General features: G+C 41.3%; 1 protein-coding gene across 2 annotated transcripts in view; it reads left to right on the forward strand.

The window, feature by feature from the left end:
- fam234b (family with sequence similarity 234 member B) overlaps positions 1 to 26,693 on the forward strand; it is a 68,104-nt gene that overhangs the window by 18,671 nt on the left and 22,740 nt on the right. Inside the window, exons 2-7 of one of the 2 annotated variants that reach the window (XM_028815362.2) lie at positions 4,894 to 5,313; positions 9,880 to 9,993; positions 19,553 to 19,717; positions 21,219 to 21,346; positions 25,948 to 26,098; positions 26,230 to 26,371. In XM_028815362.2, coding sequence (XP_028671195.2) covers positions 4,894 to 5,313; positions 9,880 to 9,993; positions 19,553 to 19,717; positions 21,219 to 21,346; positions 25,948 to 26,098; positions 26,230 to 26,371 — 1,120 coding nt within the window. The remainder of the gene's footprint in view (positions 1 to 4,893; positions 5,314 to 9,879; positions 9,994 to 19,552; positions 19,718 to 21,218; positions 21,347 to 25,947; positions 26,099 to 26,229; positions 26,372 to 26,693) is intronic. The other variant, XM_028815363.2, reaches the window with a different exon arrangement.

Raw genomic sequence — 26,693 nt, forward strand, 5'->3', positions numbered from 1 at the left:
AATGAATTAAAAGAAATAATAGCAAAAACTAGTCACTAATTGAGAAAATGGTTAGAATGAAAATGTGTAGCCACTGTGGCTCTACAGGACCGGAGTTCCTGCTATATATATATTCAAGGTTTGAAAAATATGGAATGGAAGTTGTTTTGTTGGATACAAAAGCTATTTCTTCAATAGAATATCTTTTTAAAAATTGTCCACCCATGTTTGGTTATGAACTTTCTCCTGGTCCTGGTTTTGTTGTTTGGTTTGGCTCTGGTTATGTGTACTAATCTGCCCTTTGACTTTCTTGCTGTGTTTTGTTACTACAATTCCTGCTACAGGTCCTGGACTTTGTTCTGTTGATTTCTGACTACCCAGTTTTGACCTTAGCTTGCTTTCTGATCTTGCTCTATCTTTTGATTCCAATTTTCAGTTTCCACCCTGTGCAGTCAGTCCCACAGAAACAATAGGATGATGTTTGGGGAAGGGGGTTGCATGATTCATATCTTTATGCAATTTTGATATGTGTTAAGATTTAGGATAGTGAGGCTGCCTGTCACATAGAAAAGTAGCAGCTTCATTCTAATTGTGTAAAAATTAATTTCCAAATAGTTGCCTTCATCATATCAGAATCAGGTCCTTATGAAAAGCTTACATCTATATACAATCATATGAAAAAATTTGGGAACCCCTTTCAGCCTGCATAATAATTTACTCTCCTTTCAACAAAAAAGATAACAGTGGTATGTCTTTCTATTTCCTAAGAACATCTGAGTACTGGGCTGTTTTCCGAACAAAGATTTTTAGTGAAGCAGTATTTAGTTGTATGAAATTAAATCAAATGTGAAAAACTGGCTGTACAAAAATGTGGGTCCCCTTGTAATTTTGCTGATTTGAATGCATGTCACTGCTCAATGCTGATTACTTGCAACACCAAATTGGTTGGATGAGCTTGTTAAGTCTTGAACTTCATAGATAGGTGTGTCCAATCATGAGAAAAGGTATTTAAGGTGGTCAATTGCAAGTTGTGCTTTCCATTTGACTCTACTCTGAAGAGTGACAGCATGGAATCCTCAAAGCAACTCTCAAAAGATCTGAAAACAAAGATTGTTGAGTGTCATGGTTTAGGGGGAAGGCTACAAAATGCTATCTCAGAGGTTTAAACTGTCAGTTTCAACTGTAAGGAATGGAATTGGGAAATGGAAGGCCACAGGCACAGTTGCTGTTAAACCCAGCAGGTCTGGCAGACCAAGAAAAATACAGGAGCAGCATATGCGCAGGATTGTGAGAATGGTTACAGACAAGCCACAGATCACCTCCAAAGACCTGCAAGAACATCTTGCTGCAGATGGTGTATCTGTACATTGTTCTACAATTCAGCGCAATTTGTACAAAGAACATCTGTATGGCAGGGTGATGAGAAAGAAGCCCTTTCTGCACTCACGCCACAAACAGAGTCGCTTGTTGTATGCAAATGCTCATTTAGACAGCTAGATTCATTTTGGAACAAAGTGCTTTGGACTGATGAGTCAAAAATTGAGTTATTTGGTCATAACAAAATGCCCTTTGCATGGCTGAAGAGGAACACCACATTCCAAGAAAAACACCTGCTACCTACTGTCAAATTTGGTGGAGGTTCCATCATGCTGTGGGGCTGTGTGGCTAGTTCAGGGACTGGGGCCCTAGTTAAAGTCGAGGGTCGGATGAATTTAACCCAATATCAAGAAATTCTTCAGGATAATGTTCAAGCATCAGTCACAAAGTTGAAGTTACGCATGGGTTGGATATTCCAACAAGACAATGACCCAAAACACAGTTCGAAATCCACAAAGCCATTCGTGCAGAGGGAGAAGTACAATGTTCTGGAATGGCCGTCACAGTCCCCTGACTTGAATATCATTGAAAATCTGTGGAATGATTTGAAGCAGACTGTCCATGCTCAGCAGCCATCAAATTTAACTTATTTTAAATTTAAAGAAATTGCAAAAAACAAAGTGTCCATGAGTCTAGTGGTGTCCTACACAAACCAAAGGCAATTGGAAACTGGAAACAAACTCTGATTGGAAGAGATCTGGCAGAGCCAAAGTCATAAGCCAATCAGAAGACAAGTTTTGAAGGGTCACCAGCTTGTGTGACGGGCGCCTCACAGCACAACAGCTTCAAGCACAGCTGAACAGTGCAGGTCGAAAAAAGCAAGTTACAGTTTTACTGTGAAGAGGAGACTTTGTCCAGTCTATAATAGTCCACAGCCAGTATTTCAAGGCCTTCTTTTGTCCTTTAAGGAATGGCTTTCTTATTGCCACTCACATTGTCAAACCTACAGCACAAACTCTTCCAGTTGCCTTTAGTACACCACTGTACTTACTGACACTTTGATTTTTTTTTTTTTTTTTGCAATTTCTCTAAATGAAAGGCCTAAAATTGTAAGGGTTATAATGCTCTGCTCTAAAATTTTTCACCAATAATGTAACTGCGAAGAACCAACATAGAAGATGCTTGTGAAAAAGCAGCCTAATTTCACACATAATATATTGTACTAAAAATATTTTAAGAGAGAAAAAAAATTCTCAAAGTGCACAATTCATAACATCTGCTCAGTGTTCCAAGTGATGGGTGAGCAGGTTGTGGTGAAGCAGATAGAGAGAGAAACCCTGTGGAACAACTTAAAAGGCGATTCTGATTCTGATGATTTTCTTGACAGTAATGCGTTATTTAATATTGTTTATTGGATTTTAGCTTCCTGACAAAACAGTTTTTTTGTTTGTCTTTTTTTTGGATGGTTATTATTATTTATTTATTGAAGATTTGGCACCACACTTTTACATGTGATTAGCCAATTTTGAATTTGACTTTGTTTTTGAATAAAACAGCACTGTGCACTATTGTTGGCACCAGTCTTGTTGTGTTATGTCCTCATTGCCCTAGCCACCCCGGTCATAACTATCGATATCCAGCTACTGCAGGCAACCGGCCATCGCAGACTCCAGTATTGTTCTTTCAAGTTCAGTGATAGAGTGTGTTTAGAAGGACTTTTTCTGAGTGTTCTGTGTGCAACGCTGAACTCCGATGCTCGACAATCTATATTACTAAACGACAGTTAATTTATGCACGGCGGACGCATCGAAGCGCATTCGCACTGTGGCGCGGCGCCCCAGAGTCAAACGCAGCGGCTTCCCAGAGTCACTAGGTGGCGCCCAAACAACACAACCTGCACCACACGCAAGACCGAATGGATACAAACAATACACGGAGGCTCCCACAACGCGCTTCAGACACACCAGAAGCAAAGATATCATGGCTCCACAATGAGTAATACAAACACGAGTCCGTGCGGCTACGACCTGTAAACGAGCCCGTATGGATAAAACCAATGAACGAAGGCGCCCACACAAAGAAACCGCTTTAGTTCAAATAGGGTTATTGAATTAAATGGAAACTTTACCATGCCTACGACCTGTGAACTAAACCTCAGGTAAAGCGTGCACGCCAGGTTGTACAGCCGCCTGGACACGACCGCCCACACCACTGCAAATACGACGACACAGCCATAAAAAAACAAAAACGAGACTGCATGAAGAAAACCAATAACAGACGCGCGTTGAAATGAACTGTCCTAGGACACACCCACCCTCCATGATATTTCATCACGCAGCGGCTTCCCACCGAGCCGCATACGTACTGCGCTGTGGCGCATGCCCCAGAGTCAAACGCAGCGAGAAACTGATTGCCATTCTTGGATTTACGATTCTCTAGAGAATCGCGAGCTTACTTGTATATAAGAAAATCTCCAGTATTTGAACTAACACTGGTGTGTCAGACGCTTTGTCTGCTACTCTCTGACAGCAACCTAATTATTCTTTGCCACACTCTTCAAAACATCACGTTTGATCATTTAATTTAATGGAAAGAAATGAATTGTTTGGAAAAAAATATGCAAATTTGCAAATTCTAGAAAGATAGAACACGACATCTGTGAGGCAAGAGCAATAACCACTTTTTCATCATGCTGTCCATTTTGTATCTTTAATGAAACTGTAATCAAATAAGCTAAATACAGTGATACCTTAGAATCCAAACTTAATTCATTCCAGAAACCCGTTTGAGTTCCAAGACAATTTTTCCCCTTTAAAATAATAGAAACTGGATTAATCCGTTCCTGGGTCCCACAAACTCGAATTTTCAAAATGATTTTAACAGTAAATACACTGGATTTTAAGGTAAAATATTAACAAATAATAATAATATTTGAATAAAAATGTAAATTAATAAAATTAAAAATATAAAAACTTGTATTTACCTTAAAAAGGAATGATGATGGTGCATGTGGAAGCTGGAGGAGGAGAGAGATTATTGCTTGGTAGGCTTTCTTCTTATTCTTATTTTCCTCACTATACTTTTTAGGACCCATGGCGAATACACTAAGTTGTTGTTATATAAAAAAATAACACAAAACAGGCACAAAAGCATAAAATTAGCAGCAAAAATAGCAGCGAAAATCACACAAGATGCTTTCACTACAGCTTCCAACAACGAGCTGAACGACAAAGTGTATGGGTGGCCCAAGCGCTGGGGAAATGTACGCACAAACACACACAAACAATGTGTTGGGCGTTCAGATTCTGGGGCAAAATTTGGTCGAATTTTTCGAACGGATTCCAAGTTGTTCAAGTTCTGGAGCATTCGGATTCCGGGGTTAATACTGTATTTAGAAAAACGCACCCGTACTTACTCTATAGTTTTACCCAAGTACAATGGTATTACCATCTTCATATACATATTTCATTTTCTTAATGCAAGATCATTTCTACAGTATTGATAATTATAATTGTGCATTTGTGGTTTATTATATTATTTACTGATTCAATAATTGTTTACAAATTCACTGATGCTGTCTTTTTCCTGTCATATTAGGAAAGAAAAGCCATGACTTGGGAGAGTATGACCCTTTGACCCAAGCTGACAGTGATGAAAGTGAAGATGAATTGGTGCTGAACTACCCCAAGAATGGCTTCACACAGAATGGTATTGTGACCAGTGAGCCACGATCTAACCCAGTGAGTTCTGGCCATCGCCCAGCAGCAGGTTTAACAGAAGAGGTGCACAAACAGCAGTCACAGAGATGGACCTCGGAGGAAAAGCACGAAGTGGAGCCGGTCTCTGACTCAAACACAAAGGCCCAAACTGGACTAGTGCCTGTTCTGCGCACTGCGGCTTTCTTACTGACAGTCTTGACGTGCACATTACTGGTACTGCTGTGCGCTTTTCTCATACCCTGCAGACAGGGTGCATTTTGGCCAGCCCAGTGGAACAAAAGCTTTGAACAGCCAGGCGGTTAGTTTTTTTTATGTCTTTTACTAATTCCTTTTTCTGTTATGATGCAGACTTTTTTCCCCATGCCTTGTATTAATTTGTTGTTTTATGGTAATTTTTGAATGATTATTTTTCATGTTTTTTTGTACTTACTTTTATGTTTGTCTATAATTTATTAATTGTGTCCTGTAACTTTAAATGTGTGGCTATTGTATGTGCTTTGTGGGTGGAGCCCCAGGAGGCGGGGCCACCCTGCCATTACTGCTGCTGAGTCCTCCTTCAGGCTTTTTATTCAATCAGGAAAGAGAGACCCAGTTGTTAGTACTGTTATTTCTTTAAATTGGTATATTTTTCTGATTTTCTTGCTTTGTTTTCTTGGATTCTGCTTGCAGATTGTGTATTGGGACTTGTTTGCTGTGGATTGCCATTTTTTTTTTTTTTTCTCTGTTCTCATTTTTGCAACATCTTCTATTTTTGTATATGGATCTCTCTCTCGGTTTATTGTTTGGGATTGTTTTTCAAGGCTGAATTTTCACAGTTTTAACTCCCTTGTAATGAATTTTTGAAAATTACGGGAGTTTTATAGTCTTTTTAATTTTCCAAGCCAACTTTATATTTTAGGGCCTGTTAGACTGGAAGCCACCAGTCGTCTGGTGTCAAGCTGGTCTGAAGTGAACCTCTGCTGGGCTGGCCAGCTTCATGGAGTTTTCCTGGAGGTCTCAATATTCATTCACCATGTTTAGAACTCCAAAGCACAATATTTGTATTAATTTATTCTCTCATTTTCAGTGTAGTCTTTTTTTTATGAGGGTCACAAAGTCAACCTTTCATGTTGGACAGACCAGACCACCACATTCTTAGGTAGTTTAGTAAATTCCTTCTGGGTAACTCATAGACACTTCCAGTCTAGTTAAAAGATATAATATTTCCAGCATGTCCATAATCTACTCCTATTTTTGTCCACTTTTGACTGTGCCTTTTATTTTTTTTACTCTTATTATAAACCAGGAACCAGATATCTGTAGTGATTGTACAAAGTAAGGTGGGTCTGGGACTTCCCTCCCCAGTATGAAGAGTAGTAGAAATTCTGCCATCAACACCACCTGCCTCAGGTACCTCTGGTACCATTTCAGCAAAGTGAAACTGATGGGTCACCTAACACAAGTTGTTACTGAATGAGAACGTCAATATCTTAAGTTGCTTCATGTGTTTTTGCATGATTTCTGCCATTTATGTTTTATATTTTTTTTTCTCTTGGTCTTTCATTGATTTTCTTGCATCTGTTTCGTTTGCTTTGGGCTTGTGTTGATTTCTTTTCTTCATCGTGTGTTTCTTCTGGCATTTCCAGCTTGGCTCATTGATGTTCTACTCTCCCAATGTACATTGCCTTACAGAGGTGTTCTTGTGGTATTTTCTGCATGATGTCAAGAATGTGATTGTTTAAAATGTATCCAGAACACAAGTAATAAACCCAACCAGCCAGAAGCATACTCTTCTCTTTCTTGTTTGTTTGTGCCATCCTTCTCACTGAGGGATGCTTTTCCTGTCCACGTGATCCAGCTACTGCAGCCACTTCCGTGTTTTACTTCTTCAAAGTCAACTTGTATTATAGAGCAGTGACTGTACGGTCCGTTTAAAGTCATCCGCCTTTTTGAAATAGCAGTTATCTTGTTTGTTTTTCTTTTCATTTTCCAGCAGGGTAACAAGTATGTGATCTTTTCTCATTTTATCCTATTTTTATTGTCTTTTTTTTCTTTCTCCTCAGTGCCTCAAAACAGCCCACGAGTAGCTTTCATGACTATTTCTGTCTGTGCAGCTAGCCAGTCCTCATTTCTCCTTAACGTCTTTCTTTGTGCATATCGTCAAATCCAAATCAATTTATGGCTTTCTTTTTCTGTGCAGATGGCATGTTCCACTGAGCATTAGTGCCCTGCCAGCCTGTTTGCTTTTTGAGCAACACGTATGCATTTATTCTGCCAGTCACTTACAGTAGCTGTCTTGTTTTCATTCTTCATCTACATGTTGCTCCCAGCAGGCTGTGTTTATTGTCTGTGTTGCCTACTTCGCTGATTGGGCAGCAGCTCGGAAAACAATTTTTAATTCTGGCTCTGAACTTGGCCCCTTTTAAGATTATGGGACCTGCAGTATACTCCTTCCCCATTTTATATGTCAAGGTCTGCTGTTCAGAGTTGCCCCTCATTTCTCTGACTCTGACTTCAGGTTTTTCCTTTTCAAGTGTGGGTGACCCCTTTTGTTGTACTTCTAGTGCCTATACAGTACAAAGTATTCAGACACTTGCAAGTTTTCAGATTTTATTGTTCTACAACATTCAATCTCAGTGAATTTAATTGGGCTTTTTTGACACTGATCAGCAGAAAAAGACTTGTTAATGGCAAAGTGAAATCATATTTTAGCAAAGTGGTCTAACTTAATAACAAATATACAACACAAAATAATTGATCTCGTAAGTATCCACACTCTTTAATCATCACTGGTGCAGCCAACTGGGGTTAGAAATCCCATAATTAGTTGAATGGGATTTCAATTGAATGCAGTATAAGTGCACCTCATCTGGAGGGTCATGATGGTGGGCTAACCTACACAATGAAGACAAAAATACCAAAATCTGAAATACTTCTGTTCCAGGCACTTTGGATTGGAGATTCTCAACTTGTATTCATGTTGTGCATGGGAATATTTGGCAAGCTAGTAGAAAGCTGCATGACATTTGAAGCCAAGCATCAGTAGTTTATTACCACTGCTAGTCCTAACTATGAAATGGTAAACCAGCAATTTAATAAAAGCCCAGCCCAGTAAGTTGACATCTGTTATGGGTTTTAACATCTAGAAGAGGACTGAAGATTATGGAAGTCCAGACGTGCTTTGTGAGGAAGAGTTCCTTCCAGATCACCTGACCTTCTGTAGACAAGGGTAGTTCAGATGGTTTTAAGAAGCTTCTTCCATTGCTTAGGAATACAAATTAAAAAGCAGCATCCATATTTAGACCATCTGGTTGGAAGAGATACAGTTAATGGGCAGACCAAAGCATAACATCAGACTGGACATCTGGAGAGACCAGAGATTGCAGTTAATCTGGAATGAAGCCACAGAGTGATCTGCAGTGTTCTGAACTGGTCTGATGAGCCGTGGAGACAATAAGAAGAGTAATCAACTTTATAATAAAACACTAAGATCTGCATGTGCACTCCCTCAGAGCAATCTGATTGGTCAGTCTGGCTTTGGTGATGCAGACAAACAGGAAGTGCAAATGTGAAACACATGAAGAGGGGTAAAGGTACAAACGGAGAGAGTCTCCATCAAAGATGGACAGTAAAAAAACAGACAGCAGGCGGGAAAGGCGCCTCAAAAATAATGACAAGAGTCTGAGAAGCAGGCTTGGTGTGGCAGCACCGGTTAAGGGACGTTCACACCCGCAAATACCGAGAAAAGGCATTGAAAGTACAGTAATCCCTCGCTATATCGCGCTTCGCCTTTCGCGGCTTCACTCTATCGCGGATTTTATATGTAAGCATATTTAAATATATATCGCAGATTTTTTGCTGGTTCGCGGATTTCTGCGGACAGTGGGTCTTTTAATTTCTGGTACATGCTTCCTCAGTTGGTTTGCCCAGTTGATTTCATACAAGGGACGCTATTGGCAGATGGCTGAGAAGCTACCCAACTTTCTTTTCTCTCTCTGTCTTGCGCTGACTTTTTCTGATCCTGACGTAGGGGTTGTGAGCAGGGGGGCTGTTCACACACCTAGACGATACGGACGCTCGTCTAAAAATGCTAAATGATTATCCTCACGTTGCTACCTTCTGTGCAGCTGCTTCCTGAAGCGACATGCTACACGGTGCTTCGCATACTTAAAAGCTCGAAGGGCACGTATTGATTTTTGATGTTTGTTTTTATCTGTCTCTCTCTCTCTCTCTCCCTGCTCCTGACAGAGGGGGTGTGAGCTGCCGCCTTCAACAGCTTTGTGCCGCGGTGCTTCGCATACTTAAAAGCCAAACAGCCCTATTGATTTGTTTGCTTTCCTCTCTCTTTCTGACAGTCTCTGCTCCTGACACGCACTCCTTTGAAGAGGAAGATATGTTTGCATTCTTTTAATTGTGAGACGGAACTGTCATCTCTGTCTTGTCATGGAGCACAGTTTAAACTTTTGAAAAAGAGACAAATGTTTGTTTGCAGTGTTTGAATAACGTTCCTGTCTCTCTACAACCTCCTGTGTTTCTGCGCAAATCTGTGACCCAAGCATGACAATATAAAAATAACCATATAAACATATGGTTTCTACTTCGCGGATTTTCTTATTTCGCGGGTGGCTCTGGAACGCAACCCTCGCGATGGAGGAGGGATTACTGTACATGTAGGGCAAGAGATAACAAATAATTTGAAATTACTCTGTTATCTTGGACAGGCACCGTGACTAGTAGGTTATATTTCTGTAATTAGATTACTCACAGTAGTGCACAGACAAAACACAGGACTCCCATTTCATAGTTGTATTGTTTTTTAGTTATTTTATTTAGGTTTGATTTTTTTTTTTCTTTGTTTTTTAATAAACTTTCTTTTGTTCTGCAGAGGTTGCACTGCCTCCATTAGAAATATGGGATGTAGACAACAACAGTATCCCTGATGTCCTCATTTCCATGTCCCTGCCAATCAACGAGAGCAATGGGAGAGATGAAAATTCAGGTAATGCGCTCTAATTGTGTGTCAGTACTGCTTGTGTCTTGTAGGCAGGCGGTGTAGTGTGGTGGTTAAGGTGTTAGACTTCAAAACCTGAGCTTGTGGGTTCAAATCCCACTACTGACAACTATGTGACCCTAAGTAAGTCATGTGACCTGCCTGTGCTCCAATTGGGGGAAAAAAACAAACAAATGTAACCAATTGTATCATAAATGTGGTAAGTCACCTTGGATAAAGGCATCGGACAACTGAGTAAATGTAAATTGTGTCTGCACACTGCTTAACATATCAATCCACTGATTGTTCCTGACAGTCGTTGTCGGGGTGGTTTTGTAAAGATGTTCAGTTCCAAGTACCTTCCCCTGATCAGCTAAGATGTGTTAGAGTCATTGTACATTAAGTAATATATGCTGCATTTCATTTATTATTATTCAGTATCAGACATCGGTCAGTTTAGTTTGACACCCAAGTAACAAGAGCGGCTGACGTGCCTTCTGTCCTGTGCTGTTTTGTAGGCGAATGGCACAGGTTAGAAAGGCGTGTGTTGCTTATATATATGAATAAATGATCAGCTGTCACATCACATTAGCAATGTGAAACAGATGAAAGCCTCTTGTGAACAGTGTACCTTGCATAACCATTTGTAATGATTTTATCCACTAGGGGATGCACAATATTAATTGTTCACGCACGTTACACAAAATTCAAAGCAGCGGTTGGCGGGGTGGTTTGTGCATGAAATCGCAGACCAAAACTCAGAATCGTTTTTAGAATTTGAATCAAGTGGCTTCCACCTCCTGAAGCACCGTGGGGTTCTGTAGTTATAATTTATTTATTTACTGGTAAATCTGCTTAAATGAGATTGAAATTATAAACATGCGAAAATGGAACAAATAACCCAAGCAGATAAAGTAACAAATATTGTTATGCTGATTGAAATATGCCCAGAAATAATCAAATATGCAGGAGAGAAATGAACCGAGTTTTACACAAATGCAAGTGTCTTCTGAAATACTGATTTGTTATATTGTTTCACTTTACTGTATATTTGTCATTTCTAATATAAATGAGAGTTGAATGATAATAATGTAATTTACGGAATTAACCAAGCAATTGTAACTCCCCAAATTTTTAGCAGTGTGATGACTGATAAGAACTTCTGTTAAGTGCTCTGGCCATGTGTGACGGGGACTCGGAGAGTTGACCAGACATGTGACTTTAGCTCTAGTGTGAGAGACATTGTTTTGGCTGGCATGAGCTCCAAATATCAAAGACAGGGACCCTTTACATTATATGAGCTCTTTGCCTGTTGAAAAAAAATTTCTTTACCATCTTGGGCTCTTAGGCTCACAAGATTGTTTTTTTTAAAATGTCTTAAATAAGCAACTGTTGTTCCAACGGCGTGTAGATGGCCTAAAGTTATCACTGTAAGAGTGCCATGAGACTACCAATATAACAACTGACTTTAGTCTGTCTACTTTAAAGCTTGCAGATGCTTCTCATGGACGTTTAGCAATAGCCAGCCCTCTCGTCCCATCTGCAGCTGTTTACAAGCCATATTTAGTGGAATATCCGAGTACAGACATTCTGGCTAATGAACTACGTACATAACCTGCTCTTGATTGTATTCTGAGGGTGTTGCTTTTGCAGCTGGAAGTTCTTCTCCCATTGCTGCTTTTGCTATACTGGCCCTTCCCAGTAACCAGTCGACATGGCAGAGAATGAAATCGTCATTTACATCACCAGCTTTCGCCAGCCTTATCAACTTGCACATGATGTGTGTGTTCAACCTGCGATGGACTGGTGTTTGGCATTGAGCGTGCCTTGTGCCTTATGCTTGCTGGGATAGGCTCCAGCCCCCTGGAACTGTGCTCAGGATTAGGTGGGCTTCGAAAACAGTATTGTATGGTGTCTGCAATGCATAAATTAACGTGCAACTTTCTCTCCTGCCTATTCTGTTATTCTGTCTAATTACCTGGGGTTATAGAAGTTAAAGAAAGGGATGGTCTGCATAATAAAGAATCTAAAAGGGAAAACCGGGTCACTTCAGGACCCTACCATGACAAAGCAATGTAAAAAGCAGGTTTGTGTTCTTTTACAATTAGACACTTGGGTAAATAAAAAGAATGACTACTGTCGTGTAGCCAGTGCTGCCAGAATAGGCACTGGCTTACCTAAGTTAGGAAATGTTTGGATGGGCAGATGGACCTGAGCAGACCCCGAGTGCTTTGGAGTCTGCTGTCAGAGAAATGCAGCTCTTCTGCAGACATCACAGGTGCTGTAGATAGTGAATGAATATATTACTATTTGTCATAGTAGAAGTGCTCTAAAATTGTTTGTCATGAGGAACCCACAGTTGAGTCTATGGACATCAGTACGGTGTGACGATATGTCCCAGTCTCATTCTCACCTGTTAGAAAGATGAATCAGCCCAGTGTACAGCCATCAGTCTCCTCTCTTTCCAGCCTGGTGTACATTTGAATGGACCATGTACTCCACGTGATACTGTGAAACTGTTTTGTTACAGAACTACGTGTCCAGTAAGCTCTTGTTTTCATTGTACTTTAACATGTATGTATGGTTTTATGTTTTATGTCTCATTCCCAGTACTATGCGCTATATTTGCACTGTTTGTGGTTTTATTTGGAATTCCCAGTACAACAGCTCTTTTACGTAATTGAGTCCTTAAAGTGTAGAGACATTGATGTACAACCTCGTCCTGTGTTTATATCAATCAGGACAGCTGCGCCTTTCCTGTGTTATTAATTAGTTCAAACGCTATTTAGCTGCAGGTTGATAACTTCGGTACTTTACAATAATAATCTGCAGACAATATTGTCCAATCAGTGCATTCTCAATGCTTACATAATTTCTTTCCCCTTCCATTTATTTCCAGAGAAGTGACTTTTTTGTACTCTATTAGTTAACTTACCTAAAGAAGCAGGAGAAGGCCGTGCTGAGTGAGTTGTTCACTTGCTCTCACTCTGTCCAACATTTCACTGACTTGCATTGGGCATTTGAGTGGCTATCAGATAAATAAAAGAGGAAAATATACAAAACTAGGGGGCTTCGTCCCCTGATCGCTTCATTCACCAGCTCCCCCCACCCCACCGGCATGTCCTACGCACCAGTCACTTCGCATCTCCGCCGCTTGCATTGTGAAGAGGGAGGCTGAATGCACCCTAAGGAGACGAGTCCACTCCTCCAAAACCCCCTCTTAAACGGTGATACTGGCTTGCTGCTGCCACTGCCGTGCCGCGTGATCTGCATCTCGCGTGGCACACTTCTGTCATATCACCTATTTCCATATATTCAATCTCTTTTCGCTTTTACCTTTTCAGCAATATCGCACTGAATTTTGATTCTGTGTTTGGAATTACATCGTGACAACACAACATATACCATATTTTTTGCACCATAAGACACACCTGACCATTAGACGCACCTAGGTTTAGAGGAGGAAAACAAGAAGAAAAATATTCTGAACCAAATGGTGTACTAATATGTTTAATAAAATATAGCAGAATAATATTTCAACCATGTAAATTCAACAGTGGTATTAAGAAACATCATCACTGTCATTAACAAATAAGGAGAGACTTTAAGGTTCAAGCACTCTTCTAGTTTTTTGGAAACCCCAAGAACTCCTCATTGCTAGTGTCAGAATTTTTGCTCACAATCACTTTGCAGGAGCACATACCTATCACGCGGCATAACCTGTCCAAAGCCACCAGGGGACAAAGCACATTTGGACCAATGCTCCCTGAAGTTCTATCGCCAGTCTAGTCCCATCTATATTTGTAATGCCACAAAGCCCTTCATCTCGTGTTTTGTTGTGGGTTTCCAGATTGAAAAACGAGAATGCGGTGCAAGCACAGCCCTTGATTCAAAAAATTGCTCTGCATACCTGTTTGTCTCGTCTGACAGTAGCTGAAAGGCAGCTTCAGGAAAGCACAGCCTGAAGTAGTCCAGCGGCTGGTAATCTGTCGAGTCCAACAGCAAGCCATACTGTCTTGTGAAGTCCAGTAGCCAGTTTGGCTTCCACGGATCAATGTCTAGGTATTCCTCCCACACGAACCTTGCCATAGGTGCACGAATGCGCTCAGCTGGGGCGGCATCGGCTGGTGTCCCGATCAGCTGATAACAGTTCCTCACTCTCTTGTTCGATCTCCTGATCACTATCAACAAAGGTCCGACTCAGTGATAATGCGCAAAACATTTGTTTTCTGCACTTGCTTCGCTCCCTTGTGAGATGTCGATGCCATCTTGCCATTGTTTACATTTGTTTACATTTCGCAACTCACGCACACGCAAGGATTAGATGCCGAGTCAATGAGTCTAACATTCCTCCAAGCACAGAGGGAATGCCTGTAACGTAACAGTGAGTTTTGTCGCCCTCTACCCCTGGATGTCGACTTTTGTCAGGTACTACACATCATGGTCTGTGACGCAATATTCGCTCCATAAGACGCACAGACATTTCCAACCTTCTTTTGGGGGAAAAAAAGTGCGTCTTATGGTGCGAAAAATACGGTAACTGCCCGTTATATGAGTGATTATCGTTTCTTTCTCTCTGCAAGAAATGTGTCTGACAATAGCATTCACACAAATGAGAAATGATTTCTCTCCTGGGAATTCACTTTCACCAAACAACAAATCTTTTAATTCTTGCAGATAGGCCTCTTCATTGGGAAGAAACACTTTTTTTTTCCCTGATGGCAACACAAATTAGTCAATCTACAAGTCTCAGACTTAAAGTTTAAATCCGAACAATATATATGATATCTTTTTGCTGTTCCGTTATTTCACCGAGTAATAATTTCCGTTTGTTTGAGCTAATGCAATCTTTACTATCCTTTTTTTGAGACTTTCGAATTTTCGTACTTCCATTATATCTAACCTGCTCTGCATGCGTTCCGCACCAACGTTTTTGAATTCTTTACGACGTTCTACTTTGTCATCTACTCTGTCTTTTATTTCTGGCCCTGGGCGTGGTTAATTCTCTTGGCACAAAGACTCGTCTCTTGGGATATGAAAGTGTCTCTCCGAGAAAATCGCGTCTTGTGTCCTTCCAACCTTTCTCCTTTTATAATAGAGAATACAGTAATCCCTCACTTATCGCGGGAGATAGGTTCCAAGGCCGACCGCGATAACTGAATTTCCGTGAAGTAGGGACACCATATTTATTTAATTATGTAACGTGTATTTGGACGTTTTTAAACCCTCCCTGTATTGTTAACAACCCACCCTTTACTCTATTAATAACAGGGACAACTGCTAAGCAATATGAAATCGGTAGATAAGTTTACACTTACTGTATAGCGAAGTACACGTAGCAGCTTGTAGGCGGTCATGACGTCGTCGACCTTGTTGCAAAGATTCCTAAAGCAGATTCCATCCAGACTACTGCCTTATCACGTCCACTTGCAACTCGTTTTGCGCCCTGGTTAAAGGACACTGCGGCTGTAGATCTTATATGCTTTTCCTCATTTTTAAATAAAAAGAATCGTGGACTCGTTTATGCTGTAATGGTGTCTGCAGCGGTGTGGCTGTTCTTTTCCTTCAACATATCCAAAACGTTTACCTTTTCTGCAATCATTTGCATCTGTTGGCGCTTGGACACGGCCACTGAAGCAGTAGCACGTTAATTCTGAATGAGTGAGATGAGACTTCCTGGTTAATGCAACACTCCGTCGCTGAGCCAATCAGCAGCACACAGGAACTTAACTGCGTGCTCTGATTGGGTAGCTTCTCAGCCATCCGCCAATAGCATCTCTTGTATGAAATCAATTGGGCAAACCAACTGAGGAAGCAAGTACCAGAAGTAAAAATCCGCGTTATATATTTAGATATGCTTACATATAAAATCCGCGAAGTCGTGAATCCGCGAAAAGTGAACCGCGAAGTAGCGAGGGATTACTGTATACAAGCTCAAGCAGCCGCTGTCGAGGTAAAATTGAAACAGTAAACTCATTCCTAGTTGAAGTTACACAGAATATTTCTGTTTTAACATGGATGAGTTCTCAAATTCACTGATGGTTTTCAATGGGAGATTTTCAAATTTTAGAACTTCACACAGCACCATCTGTTTGAGATAACGCAATGAAAAGTGAACTGTCTCGACAAATTTCTTTGAAGAATAAGTGTGCTGCATCTCAACAAAATTGATCCAGAGGGGTCGAGTTATTTCATGCTTACAGACAGAAAGGCGTGGGCTTTCACAATAGGTGCTCCTCCCATGATATGCAAGCACACCTAAAAATGTCATCTTTGGGTGGTGTATTCCTTTAAGTAAAGATGTTAAATATATCATTGTTTATTTAGCTTCATGTGTGTGCTTTATAATTTAAATATTAGTGGTTATATATTTTAATGATTACGCACCGTATGTGTAATCTGAGTCTGTACACAGTGAAGAGTGCCATACAAGAATAAGCCCAGTTGAACTAAACTCGCAAAAATACTGTTAACATATATATAGCATTGTCAGACCTCAGTAATTCTTGGTTCTTGGAGGCAGCATTAGGCAGAAGGTAGAAGCAACCCTGGATGGGATACCAGACTGTTGCAGAACCCTCACACAAGTCTATGTTCATGCTCAGATGGGCAAAACTGAGAGGCGCCAGTGGCAGAGTAGCAGCTTCTGCTCTCCGCCAGGTCTCTGTTTGCATTCCATTTGCACATTTGCCCCACGGCTGTGGGGTTTTTTGTTTCTTGTTATTCCAGTTGACATCTTAATGTTTGTATGTGGTTAGTTTGTGAGTGTAAATGGGCCTGGGGTGATTGTTGAAGACTAGTGTGTGTGTGTGTGTGTGTGTGTGTGTGTGTGTGTGTGTGTGTGTGGGTGTGTGTGTGTGTGTATGATGATTACCCCATCCAAGACTGTTTCTGCTATGCATACAGTGCTGACAGAATCAATTATGTCTTTTGTGATTTTAAATCTGGTTGATGGATGGATAATGGATATTTCTGCTTCTTGACCTATGCCCAGTGCTGCTAATAGACACCAACTCCCTGTGATGTTGTACTGAAATATACACTTACTGGTCACTTTATTAGGTACACCTGTTCAACTGCTTGTTAACGCAAACATCTAATCAGCTAATCACATGGCAGCAACTCAGTTAATTTTGGCCTGTAGACATTGTCAAGACGACCTGCTAAAGTTCAAACTGAGCATCAGAATGGAGAAGAAAAGTGATTTAAGTGACTTTGAACCTTGCTAGGTTGTTGGTGCCAGACAGGCTGATCAGAGTATTTCAGAAACTGCTGATCTGCTGGGACTTTCACACACAGCCATCTCTAGGTATTACAGAGATGGTCCAAAAAGGGGAAAATATCCAGTGAGCAGCAGTTTTCTGGACAAAAATGCCTTGTTGATGCCAGAGTTTTGCTTCAACGGAATATCCATCCATCCATTTTCCAACCCGCTGAATCCGAACACAGGGTCACGGGGGTCTGCTGGAGCCAATCCCAGCCAACACAGGGCACAAGGCAGGGTGCCAACCCACCGCAGGACACACACAAACACATCCACACACCAAGCACACACTGGGGCCAATTTAGAATCGCCAATCCACCTAACCTGCATGTCTTTGGACTGTGGGAGGAAACCGGAGCACCCGGAGGAAACCCACGCAGACACTGGGAGAACATGCAAACTCCACGCAGGGAGGACCTGGGAAGCGAACCCAGGTCTCCTAACTGCGAGGCAGCAGCACTACCACTGCGCTACCATGCTGCCCCTCAACGGAATATATCAAGATATAATACAAATGATAATGGCCTGGACGAAAGTGATTGGACCCTTAACCTAACATTTGCTTGCCCAACCTTTAGACACAATCACTGCAAACAAGCAATACTTGGAGCCCTCGGTGAGACTTCTGCACCTGTCATAGGTCATTTGGCTCACTCGTCCTGATCGAAATGCTCCAGCTGTGTCAGGTTTGAAAAGGAGCTTCTCCAGACTGCATGTGTCAGTTCTTTCCATAGACGTTTGATAGGATTCAAATCAGGGCTCAGAGAAGACCACTTCTGAATACTCCAATGTTTTCTTCTTATCCACTCTTGGTTGCTTTTAGCTGTGTGTTTTGGTTCATTATCCTATTAGAGGACCTGTGACTGAGACAGAGCTTCCTGACACTGAGCAGTACATTTCATGTCAGAATGTCTTTACAGTCTTGAGATTTCATCATTTCCTGCACAGACTCAAGGCACTACCATGTCAGATACATCAAAGCGGCCCCCAGACATAACTGAGCCTCCTCCATGTTTCACAGTAGGTATGGTGTTCTTTTGTTTGAAAGCTTCATTTTTTCATCTGTGGATAAAGAGCTGATTATCAGTCAAAAGTACATTCTCCCAGAAGCATTGTGGCTTATCAATATGCATTTTAGCAAATTCCAGTCTGGCTTTTTTATGTGAAATCCTTGTGGATCTTCTTCCATTGAGCCCACTGTCACTCAAAACGTGGCAGATGGTGCGATCAGACACTGGACTTTGACCTTAGAGTTCAGCTCAGTTGTATCTCTTTGAAAGCTGTCCTTGGCTTTTTGTCTACAATTCTCACTAACCTTTTGCCCATTCTGGGGTCAATTTTTCCATTGCCGCTACATCTAGGGATGTTGGCTACAATCCCATCAGGAACATCAAACTTCTTGAAAATGTTCTTCTAGCCTTTGCCTTTAATTTTCTTTGTGAGAACTCTCTCATTTGCTTTCTCTGGTCCAATGACTGATTGCATGATTGGTGACATGGGTGATGCTAATTAAGGAAAACAGCTAGTTTGAAAAATCGCTCAAGTCCAAATATTTATGAAGTTTTCCAGTAGTATCAACAAATGTGTCTGGGCCATTGTAGAATATCTTTGTAAAATAAGTAATACTTCATTTCTTGTCACACTTTGCTTTACTTGATGACATATCAAAGGCATGCAGGTATATGTTGAACAATTACTTTTCATTTCAACACTTTTTCAATAGGCTGTAAGGAGGCCAACTAAGTTGTCCACATCTGTACAACATCTGCTTGTTTTACTCAACATTTTCAGAGCACGCTGGTATGGAATCGCCTAATGACCATTACAGGAGTGGACATCCTGTACTGTACCTGCCATGTAATGCTTCAGTTTTTCTAGTTGTCCAAGCCACATTAAAACACGAGGCCGATTTCAAACACACACATAATTTCGAGTTGCCAATTAAAGTGACAAACAAGTTGTTTGGGATGTGGGAGGAAAAAAGGGGTGCTCAGAAAAAACAACCCGTGTAGGTGCAAGGAGAAGGTGCAATCTACACACACAGTGCTTTATTCCACATTTAACAGACAATAAAACAAATTTGCTCATCGTTGGAGTTGCTATGGGAACAAAGTTTAACCAGCACATTTAAATCACTGATATTTGAATTGTTTTCCTCCTCCTGAAATGAATGCTGGGGGAACTTATTTTTGTAACACGGTATCATGTTTCAAAGCTTTACTCCAGACCATTTTCAAAATCCAGATTGCCCCCATCATTCATTTTTCCCACAATTTCTATGTCTGTCTTCTTTTTTCCTCACAGTCAGGGCTCTGTCTGGCATCGATGGAGAGACCCTGTGGACTCAACCCATACCAGAAGAAGTACGTTTCATTCAGTGTGGATTGCAGGGCTTAGGAACAGGGACTGAAGATGTATGCCTTCTAATTGGCACTACCCAACTACTGAGAGCTGTCTTTGCAAGAACAGGTGAGCCGTATGTTTTATACACAATCTGGTGAGGTTTCTGCCCTGTGGTTGTTAGGAATAAGGCACCAAAAATATTGTAAATGGTGATATGGCCTCCAAAAAGATCCATAAACCAGAGCAGCAACTTCACTGGCATGCTTATAGATAGGCCTCACCCCAAGCATCCTGTCCCCAAATTATACAAGAACCGGTGATCCATGTTTTTTATACGCAGTCTGGTGAGGTTTCTGCCCTTTTGTCATTAGGAATAAAAACTCCAAGAAGTGCTGTCATCATAGACTCACCTTGTTATGGTGAGGAGATGTATCGACCATCTTGTGTTAAAATAAAAATGACTCTCCTTATTATTTGTCCCTCCTACTGGTTTCAGGTAATTGTATAAATTTGAAATGTTCCATAAGTTAGTAGCCATTTATAAATAACCAGTAACGGCATACTGCACGATAATGTGCAGTGAATACACTTGACTTGAGCACTCCTAGTTTTCATCCTCTTTCTCTGTACGTTTACCATTCATTTGCTCAGAGCAGCTCTTCTTTCCTCCACCATAGTGGCCCACTTCTTCTCTTCTTTTGTCGGCATCTCTTTGCATTAAAACTGATTAAGTTAGTTTTTGTGTTGCAATTACTTTGTACATTTTTCTTAATTTTTCACTTAAGCTGGCAATGAAATTTTAAATCTGCCTCAAGAATGTGTCGCAAAAAGCACGATGAGACATGAGAAGGTTTGGGGCAGCCACCCGTATATTATATCCTGGCTGCAAAAAGGTAAATTGGTTTGAGTTCGTTACTCATGTGAGTCCAAAACAGAACTGAATTGCTGCCTTAAAATGGCAGCTTTTAAATACAAGCGGAGGAAGTGATGTCATCAGGGCCGGAACCTTAAGTGACGTCATTGGCAGCACTGGAACTGGAAGTGATGTCATTGGTGGCGCCGGAACCAGGTGGGATTTCCCAAGAATGGTCTGTAAGGGATTGAGAGAGACAATTAGTGCACCTTGCCACCCCCTGGTCAGGCATGGAATTACTATTATTCAGGCCCTTAGTTGTCACATGTGTAGTTGGCACATGTGTGACAAATGATTTAAAATATGAAGGGGAAGTGATGGCAGAGGTGGTAGGGAATGAGAACGGCACCCGTACACATGCACCGCACAGCCACCCTGCTGGCCACTGCCGAGAGTTGATTCTACAATGAAATAAAATAAAAATAAATAAGTAATGTTTGCTTTTAGTTCCTTGAGATGTAAACTTAAGCCCATCACCCGTGAAAATGAAAGATTTACAAAGGTTTTGGCTCAGAATGTTATTCTTATTCAGTGTCAACTATTAATACAAGTTTAATCCTTAAAAAAAAAAAGTACAAACCCAACAGTTTACATAAATCTCATGATAGCCCCGTGCTTGCTGGAATGGGCTCCAACTTCCCTGTGATCCTGCTAAGGATAAATTGGTTTGGGAGATGGATGATTTACAGTAGTGTTGTTCTCTCTTTTATTTAGGTGCCACCTTGTGGGAAATTAAGGCTGGTTTGGTGCAGGAAGAGATTGTTGCTCCTGCTCTTCAGGTGATGGATTTAGATGAAGACAGCAAGCCTGATCTGCTGGTGACTGTTCTGCCTGCAGAGGAGGTGAGGCCAACCTCAAATACACGCAAGTACAGCAAAGTCGCCAGCCGGCAGGCTGATATGGCACTGACGCACACTTGTAAATTCTCAACGTGTACCCAGGGAATTAAGGACAATGTGGCTACTGTAGTTCATGTGAACATTTCTGTTTATTTCATATCAGGATTAAGTGGGCTTAGAAAATGGTATGCTATGGTATAATGAGTATTTATTTATTAGGTTCTTTTTGTGCATCTTATATTCTTACAAAACTATACTGCACTCCCTCCATTGTGTCAGCGCCTTACGGCAGCAGAGTGGTGTTTGCATGATCAATGATCCCCTGAGCAATGCCATTGGGAGTTGTATACTCCTGGTAGGGCAACCCATAACGGCAAGGTCTTGACTAAGACAGGTTCAACCCCACCGAGGGTCCATCCAAAGTGGTGCAGCTTCCTTTTTGTCCCTTGTTGATTTGCAGTGTGGAGTCCTAACAGGAAGTGAAGCAATCTGTTTGAGGATTGCACACCCCCACTACCACTGATAGCAACAACTCCTTTGCACATGCTCTACCTTCCATATCTTTATTGATACCAACCTATTGCACCTGGGGGCCAAATACCCTGCACATTGTGCCCCTGGGTCTGCCTTTCACAAATTGGGATGCTAGGCCACCAAAGAGCACCAGAGATGGTCAAGTGGACGGACAGCATCATCATCATCTGATCGACAGACAGCCATGACTGGATACTGGAATGTTGTTTGTTATTCATGCATTTCCAACTTTTGCAATTTTATAAAACACCAACCATATTTCACTACTAGGGATCATAGAACATCATTATTTACTTAATAAAATAAAAAATCAATCCACCTGTTAGCAGGCTTGCTTTGCCAAAGTCACTGTTGCAGGGAGCCTCAGATAATCTTGGAACCCTCAGGTGAAAAGAGAGGCACAGCCTTGGACTGGAGACCAGGATTATCCAGAAAAGGCTTTGGATATTAACAGTTTTAAAATCATAATACAGTACTAGACATCTTAATTATTCATTAGAACCATCTAGGTGAGAACAAGCCATTCAACCCAACAAAAGGTACCATTATTAAGGAATCAGCACAGGTCAATTCATCTGATTGTCTCAGGCTGCTTTACTGCTCTTTCTTTGTATTCATTCTCCTCTCAATCTTGTTGCATTCTACCCTTCATTTGCTCCCCCACCAGCTTCTCACTGATTAGCAGATATTCCTAGAGAACATCTTCATTTGTATACCTCAGCGTTATCTGGTGTTTCAGCCTATTAATCACAATACACCCTTTGCTAAGGCAAGGCCCACCCCAGGCTGATAAGACCCGGGTGTGTGTCCCATTCTCATTGGGGTCCTTCTAGGGTCTTTCCCCTTTAGCCATTCTCATTGGGACCTTGCTAGGGTCTGTCTTATTTAGCCATATTGAGTGGCTACAGCATTTTGCAGTCCCTGATGTTTCGTTGATAGTAACCGAAGCTGGGCTTGGCCATGGATTTCCAGATCCATCAGCAGCCTAGTAGTGGATGTTGCTATAAAACCTGGGCCACCAACCTCCACTGGATAGACCATTGCTTTCTAGTTTTGCCATTCTGTCTCAGCAGCCAACTTGGCATAGTGCAGATTTTTTCCTCTCACTTGCTTCATCAACTGCATCCTCCCAGGGTACAGTCAGCTCTACAAAGTACACAGTGCACTGAGAGTTGGACCACAGTATTAAGTCTGGTCTCAAAGTGGTAGAAGCTATTTCTGACTCTGGCCTATCTCAGCCAGCATCTCCTAGTTCCGGGCTGCTTTCAGCTGTCCTACCCTAGTCAGTGGGTAAAGCTTCATCTGCCCTTCATCCCCTCTCATACAAAAGATATTTTTAAGGCTGTGCAAGATGTTTTAGGGCACCATGCGTTGGTAGCTGTTGTCTTGTTATCGCTGCTGCCAGGCTCTTCAGCACTTGATTGTGTCTCCAAGTGTATCTACCCAGGAAGAGACTCGCTTTGCACCCAGTAAGGACATGTCTGAGGGTAGCAGGTGTTAAACACAGGGGGCACAATGGATCTTTACCCTGCCACTGGCTGAAGTTCTTAGGCGAAGGAAGGACATCGTAGGTTTCTCTGAACAGGAAGCTAATTACATCTCCCATAAGTCCTTCCAGCTGTTAGACCCTGCTATGTATTCAACAATGGCCTGGAGACAAATACCTCAGCTTTCTACTGATGAACAGAATGTTGGGGTCAGCACAGCGTGGAAGTGGTTACAGCTGCAGCTTCTCAGCGCTAGTGTCCAAGTTTCAATTCCTCACTTGGTTGCTGTCTGTGAGGAGGTTTCACATTTCCTTTCATTGTCTGCCTGGATTTTCACCAGGTACCCCATCTGTCTCCTTTAGATATGTAGGTTTGGTCAACTCCCAACTCTTGATTGGTGCAGTGAGAGTGAATGTAGGTGTGTCCATGAATGTGTCAGATACAAGGACTATAAAAAGTATTCACCCCATTGGGTGTTCTCACATTTTATTTTTATACAGCATTGAATCAGTGGATTTCATTTGGCTTTTATGATATTAATCATCAGAAGAAGACTCTTTAATGTCAAAATGGAAACGGATCTCTGCAGAGTGGTCTAAATTACAGAGTAATTAATTACAAAAATTGCAATTAAAAAAATCTGTAATTAATTAAAGCACAAAATGATTGATCTTGTAACTTTTCATGTCCTTCCAAGTCAGTATTTGGGTCTTTGTGCATAGGTCTACTGTATGTCAGCCTGGCGCATCAGGACACTGAGACTTGTTGCTGAAGCTCTGTCAGGCTGCATGGAGATTCTGAATGAACACACTTTGTCAAACCCAGCCACAAATTCTCAATTAAATTGAGATCTAGATTCTGACTTGGACATTTCTGGACATTTTTAATCCATTTCAGCATAGCTGGAAGAAGGTTTTGTGGTCTAATGAAACAAAAACTAAGCTTTTTGGCTGTCAGAGTAAACTCCAATTTTGAACACTGCATGCTTTCAAAGAGAATCAAGCATGGTGGTGGCAGCATCATGCTATGGAGATGCTTCTCTGTTGTAGGCCCTGTAAGTTTGTGAGGGTAAAATGAATGCAGCAAAATACAGGGAAATTTTAGAGGAAAGTCTTGTGCATTTTGCAAGAAACCTGTGCCTTGGGAGAAGGTTTGTTTTGCAACAAGACAACAACCCCAAACGTAAAACCAAAGCTGCACAGGAATGACTTTTAAACAACAATGTGAATGTCCTGGAGTGACTGAGTCAGAGTCCAGATCTCATCCCAATGAGAATTTGTGGCTGGACTTGACAAAAGGTGGTCACTCACGGATCTTCATGTGTCCTGGCAGAGCTTGAGCTTTTTTACAAAGAAGAATGGGGAGGAACTGCAGTGCCCAGATGTACAAAGCTGATGGAGACCTGAGCGCACAGACACCAGGCTGTCATAGCTGACAAAGGTGCGTCTACTGCATGCTGACATGAAGGGAACGAGTACTTATGAAATCAGTTTTTTGTGTTTTAGTTTATTTCAGATCTTTTAATTATAATTAATTTGAACTAATTGATCAATAATTTAGACCACTTTTCAGAGATTTGTTTTCACGTTGACATTAATTTTTCTGTTGATCACGGTCAAAAACGCCCGATTTAATCTACTGACATTCAATGTTGTATAACAATAAAATGTGAAAATGTCCAAGGGGGTGAAGGCTTTTTCTAGGCCTTGTACAATTCCTACTTGCACTCGATACAAACCGATGCCGTTGTCCCTGAAGTTGTTTTAGTTCACTTTCAAGATTCTTTATTTGCATTTTGTACAAATGCGCATTGGAAGTCTTATTCAGTTTGTTCAGTCATGCACATGAAACATGGTACAAGACACCCATTCACAATACACGACAAAAGAAGTCCAAGTCGATAGAAATACGATACAGGACATTTACAGCCAGTCAGTCCAATGCCACCGCTTAGGGTGCTGTCATCTGAGGGACACCATTTATGACATTTACACCAATGTCGTAGAAGTATGATAGTAATGTCCGCGGTATTACACAAAGGGGTGCATGCCACGGACACTGAGGCAGAACAACCAGGTCATTAAACTATGATGAGAATGAGTGGGTGCCATTTATCAAATTAAACCTGAGGGGGCTGGTTGTCGAACATCAATGACAAAGTTTATGAAAGTAAAAGTGCACGTGCTCCATACAAGTAAAGTCTGTGGTTTGTGCACAGAGGGGCACCATTTGTGTTATTACCTGCTATGTACCACATCTGGCAACTTCTGTCAACCCTGCCTAGAGCTCCAAATGGCCTTCGACCGGCACTGCGACTAGGTAGTATGTTGATGGATGCTTAATATTAAGACTTCAACAAAAGGCAAGGAGAAACCTCATGATGTCAAAGTCTAACTCTTTCAAAAAGATCAGGAAAGACAATTGTGTTTTTGTTAGTGAGCACACAACCACAGTGCATTGCTTTTTAAAAAAAAAAGAAAAAAAAGTCGGCCATGGGATCTTGGTGAAAGGTGCTATACTTTATTTAAAGACGCACTGACTAATGTGCTAAGTGTCATCTCACTATACTGTGTTATCTCCCAGCAGTTTGACATCTCCTTTCTGCTCATCTCTGGAGCAAATGGGTCTCCAGTTGGTGCCCCAGTGTCCTTTAACTTGACTGGCCAGGGGAAACTTATTGGACCACAGCTGCATGTAACCAAAGGAGGGGCACACTACATTTTGTTTGGCTATGGTAAGAACAGATTCACTGCATGTATTTTCCCAAAAGTAAGATGACAAGCCCTAAATTCAAGGCCATAAGAAGCCAACTTGTTTATGTAATGGCAAAGAGATTCTGCCAGTAATGTTCCTCTCATTGTGCAGGCAGCGTGGAAGCCACTTCTTTGAGGGACATATTCATTCAGGCAAACAAGAAGGCAGTACTGCCCCAAAATCTGCGTCCCCGGGAACAGAGCTGGGAGAAGCTGAGAAGAGTAAACTCCTCCAATCTTATCCATATTTTCAGGTAAGTAAACCTGCTGTATGTAGGCTGGTAACCGAGGACAAGACCCAGTGCATCAGATTTCAGAAGATGCTTTTGTAGTAGAGATCAACATCATAATTAAAGAAAGAAACTTATCCTCTAACAGGACAAGTCTAGTAAACCTTTTTGAGTCGATAATCAGGCAAGAGAAAATCTGTTCATTTAATTACTCCTCAGTAAATTCCGTGAGAGGGAGCAGCCTGTTACAGCAAGGTGAGACTGGGCGGAGAAACCAAGGACATAGGTTCATTTTATAAACCACTGAATTTACATGAATGTGCATACAGTACATCTTACTCTAGTT

The sequence above is a fragment of the Erpetoichthys calabaricus genome, chromosome 12, assembly GCF_900747795.2.
Source record: "Erpetoichthys calabaricus chromosome 12, fErpCal1.3, whole genome shotgun sequence".
Taxonomy (NCBI): domain Eukaryota; kingdom Metazoa; phylum Chordata; class Cladistia; order Polypteriformes; family Polypteridae; genus Erpetoichthys; species Erpetoichthys calabaricus.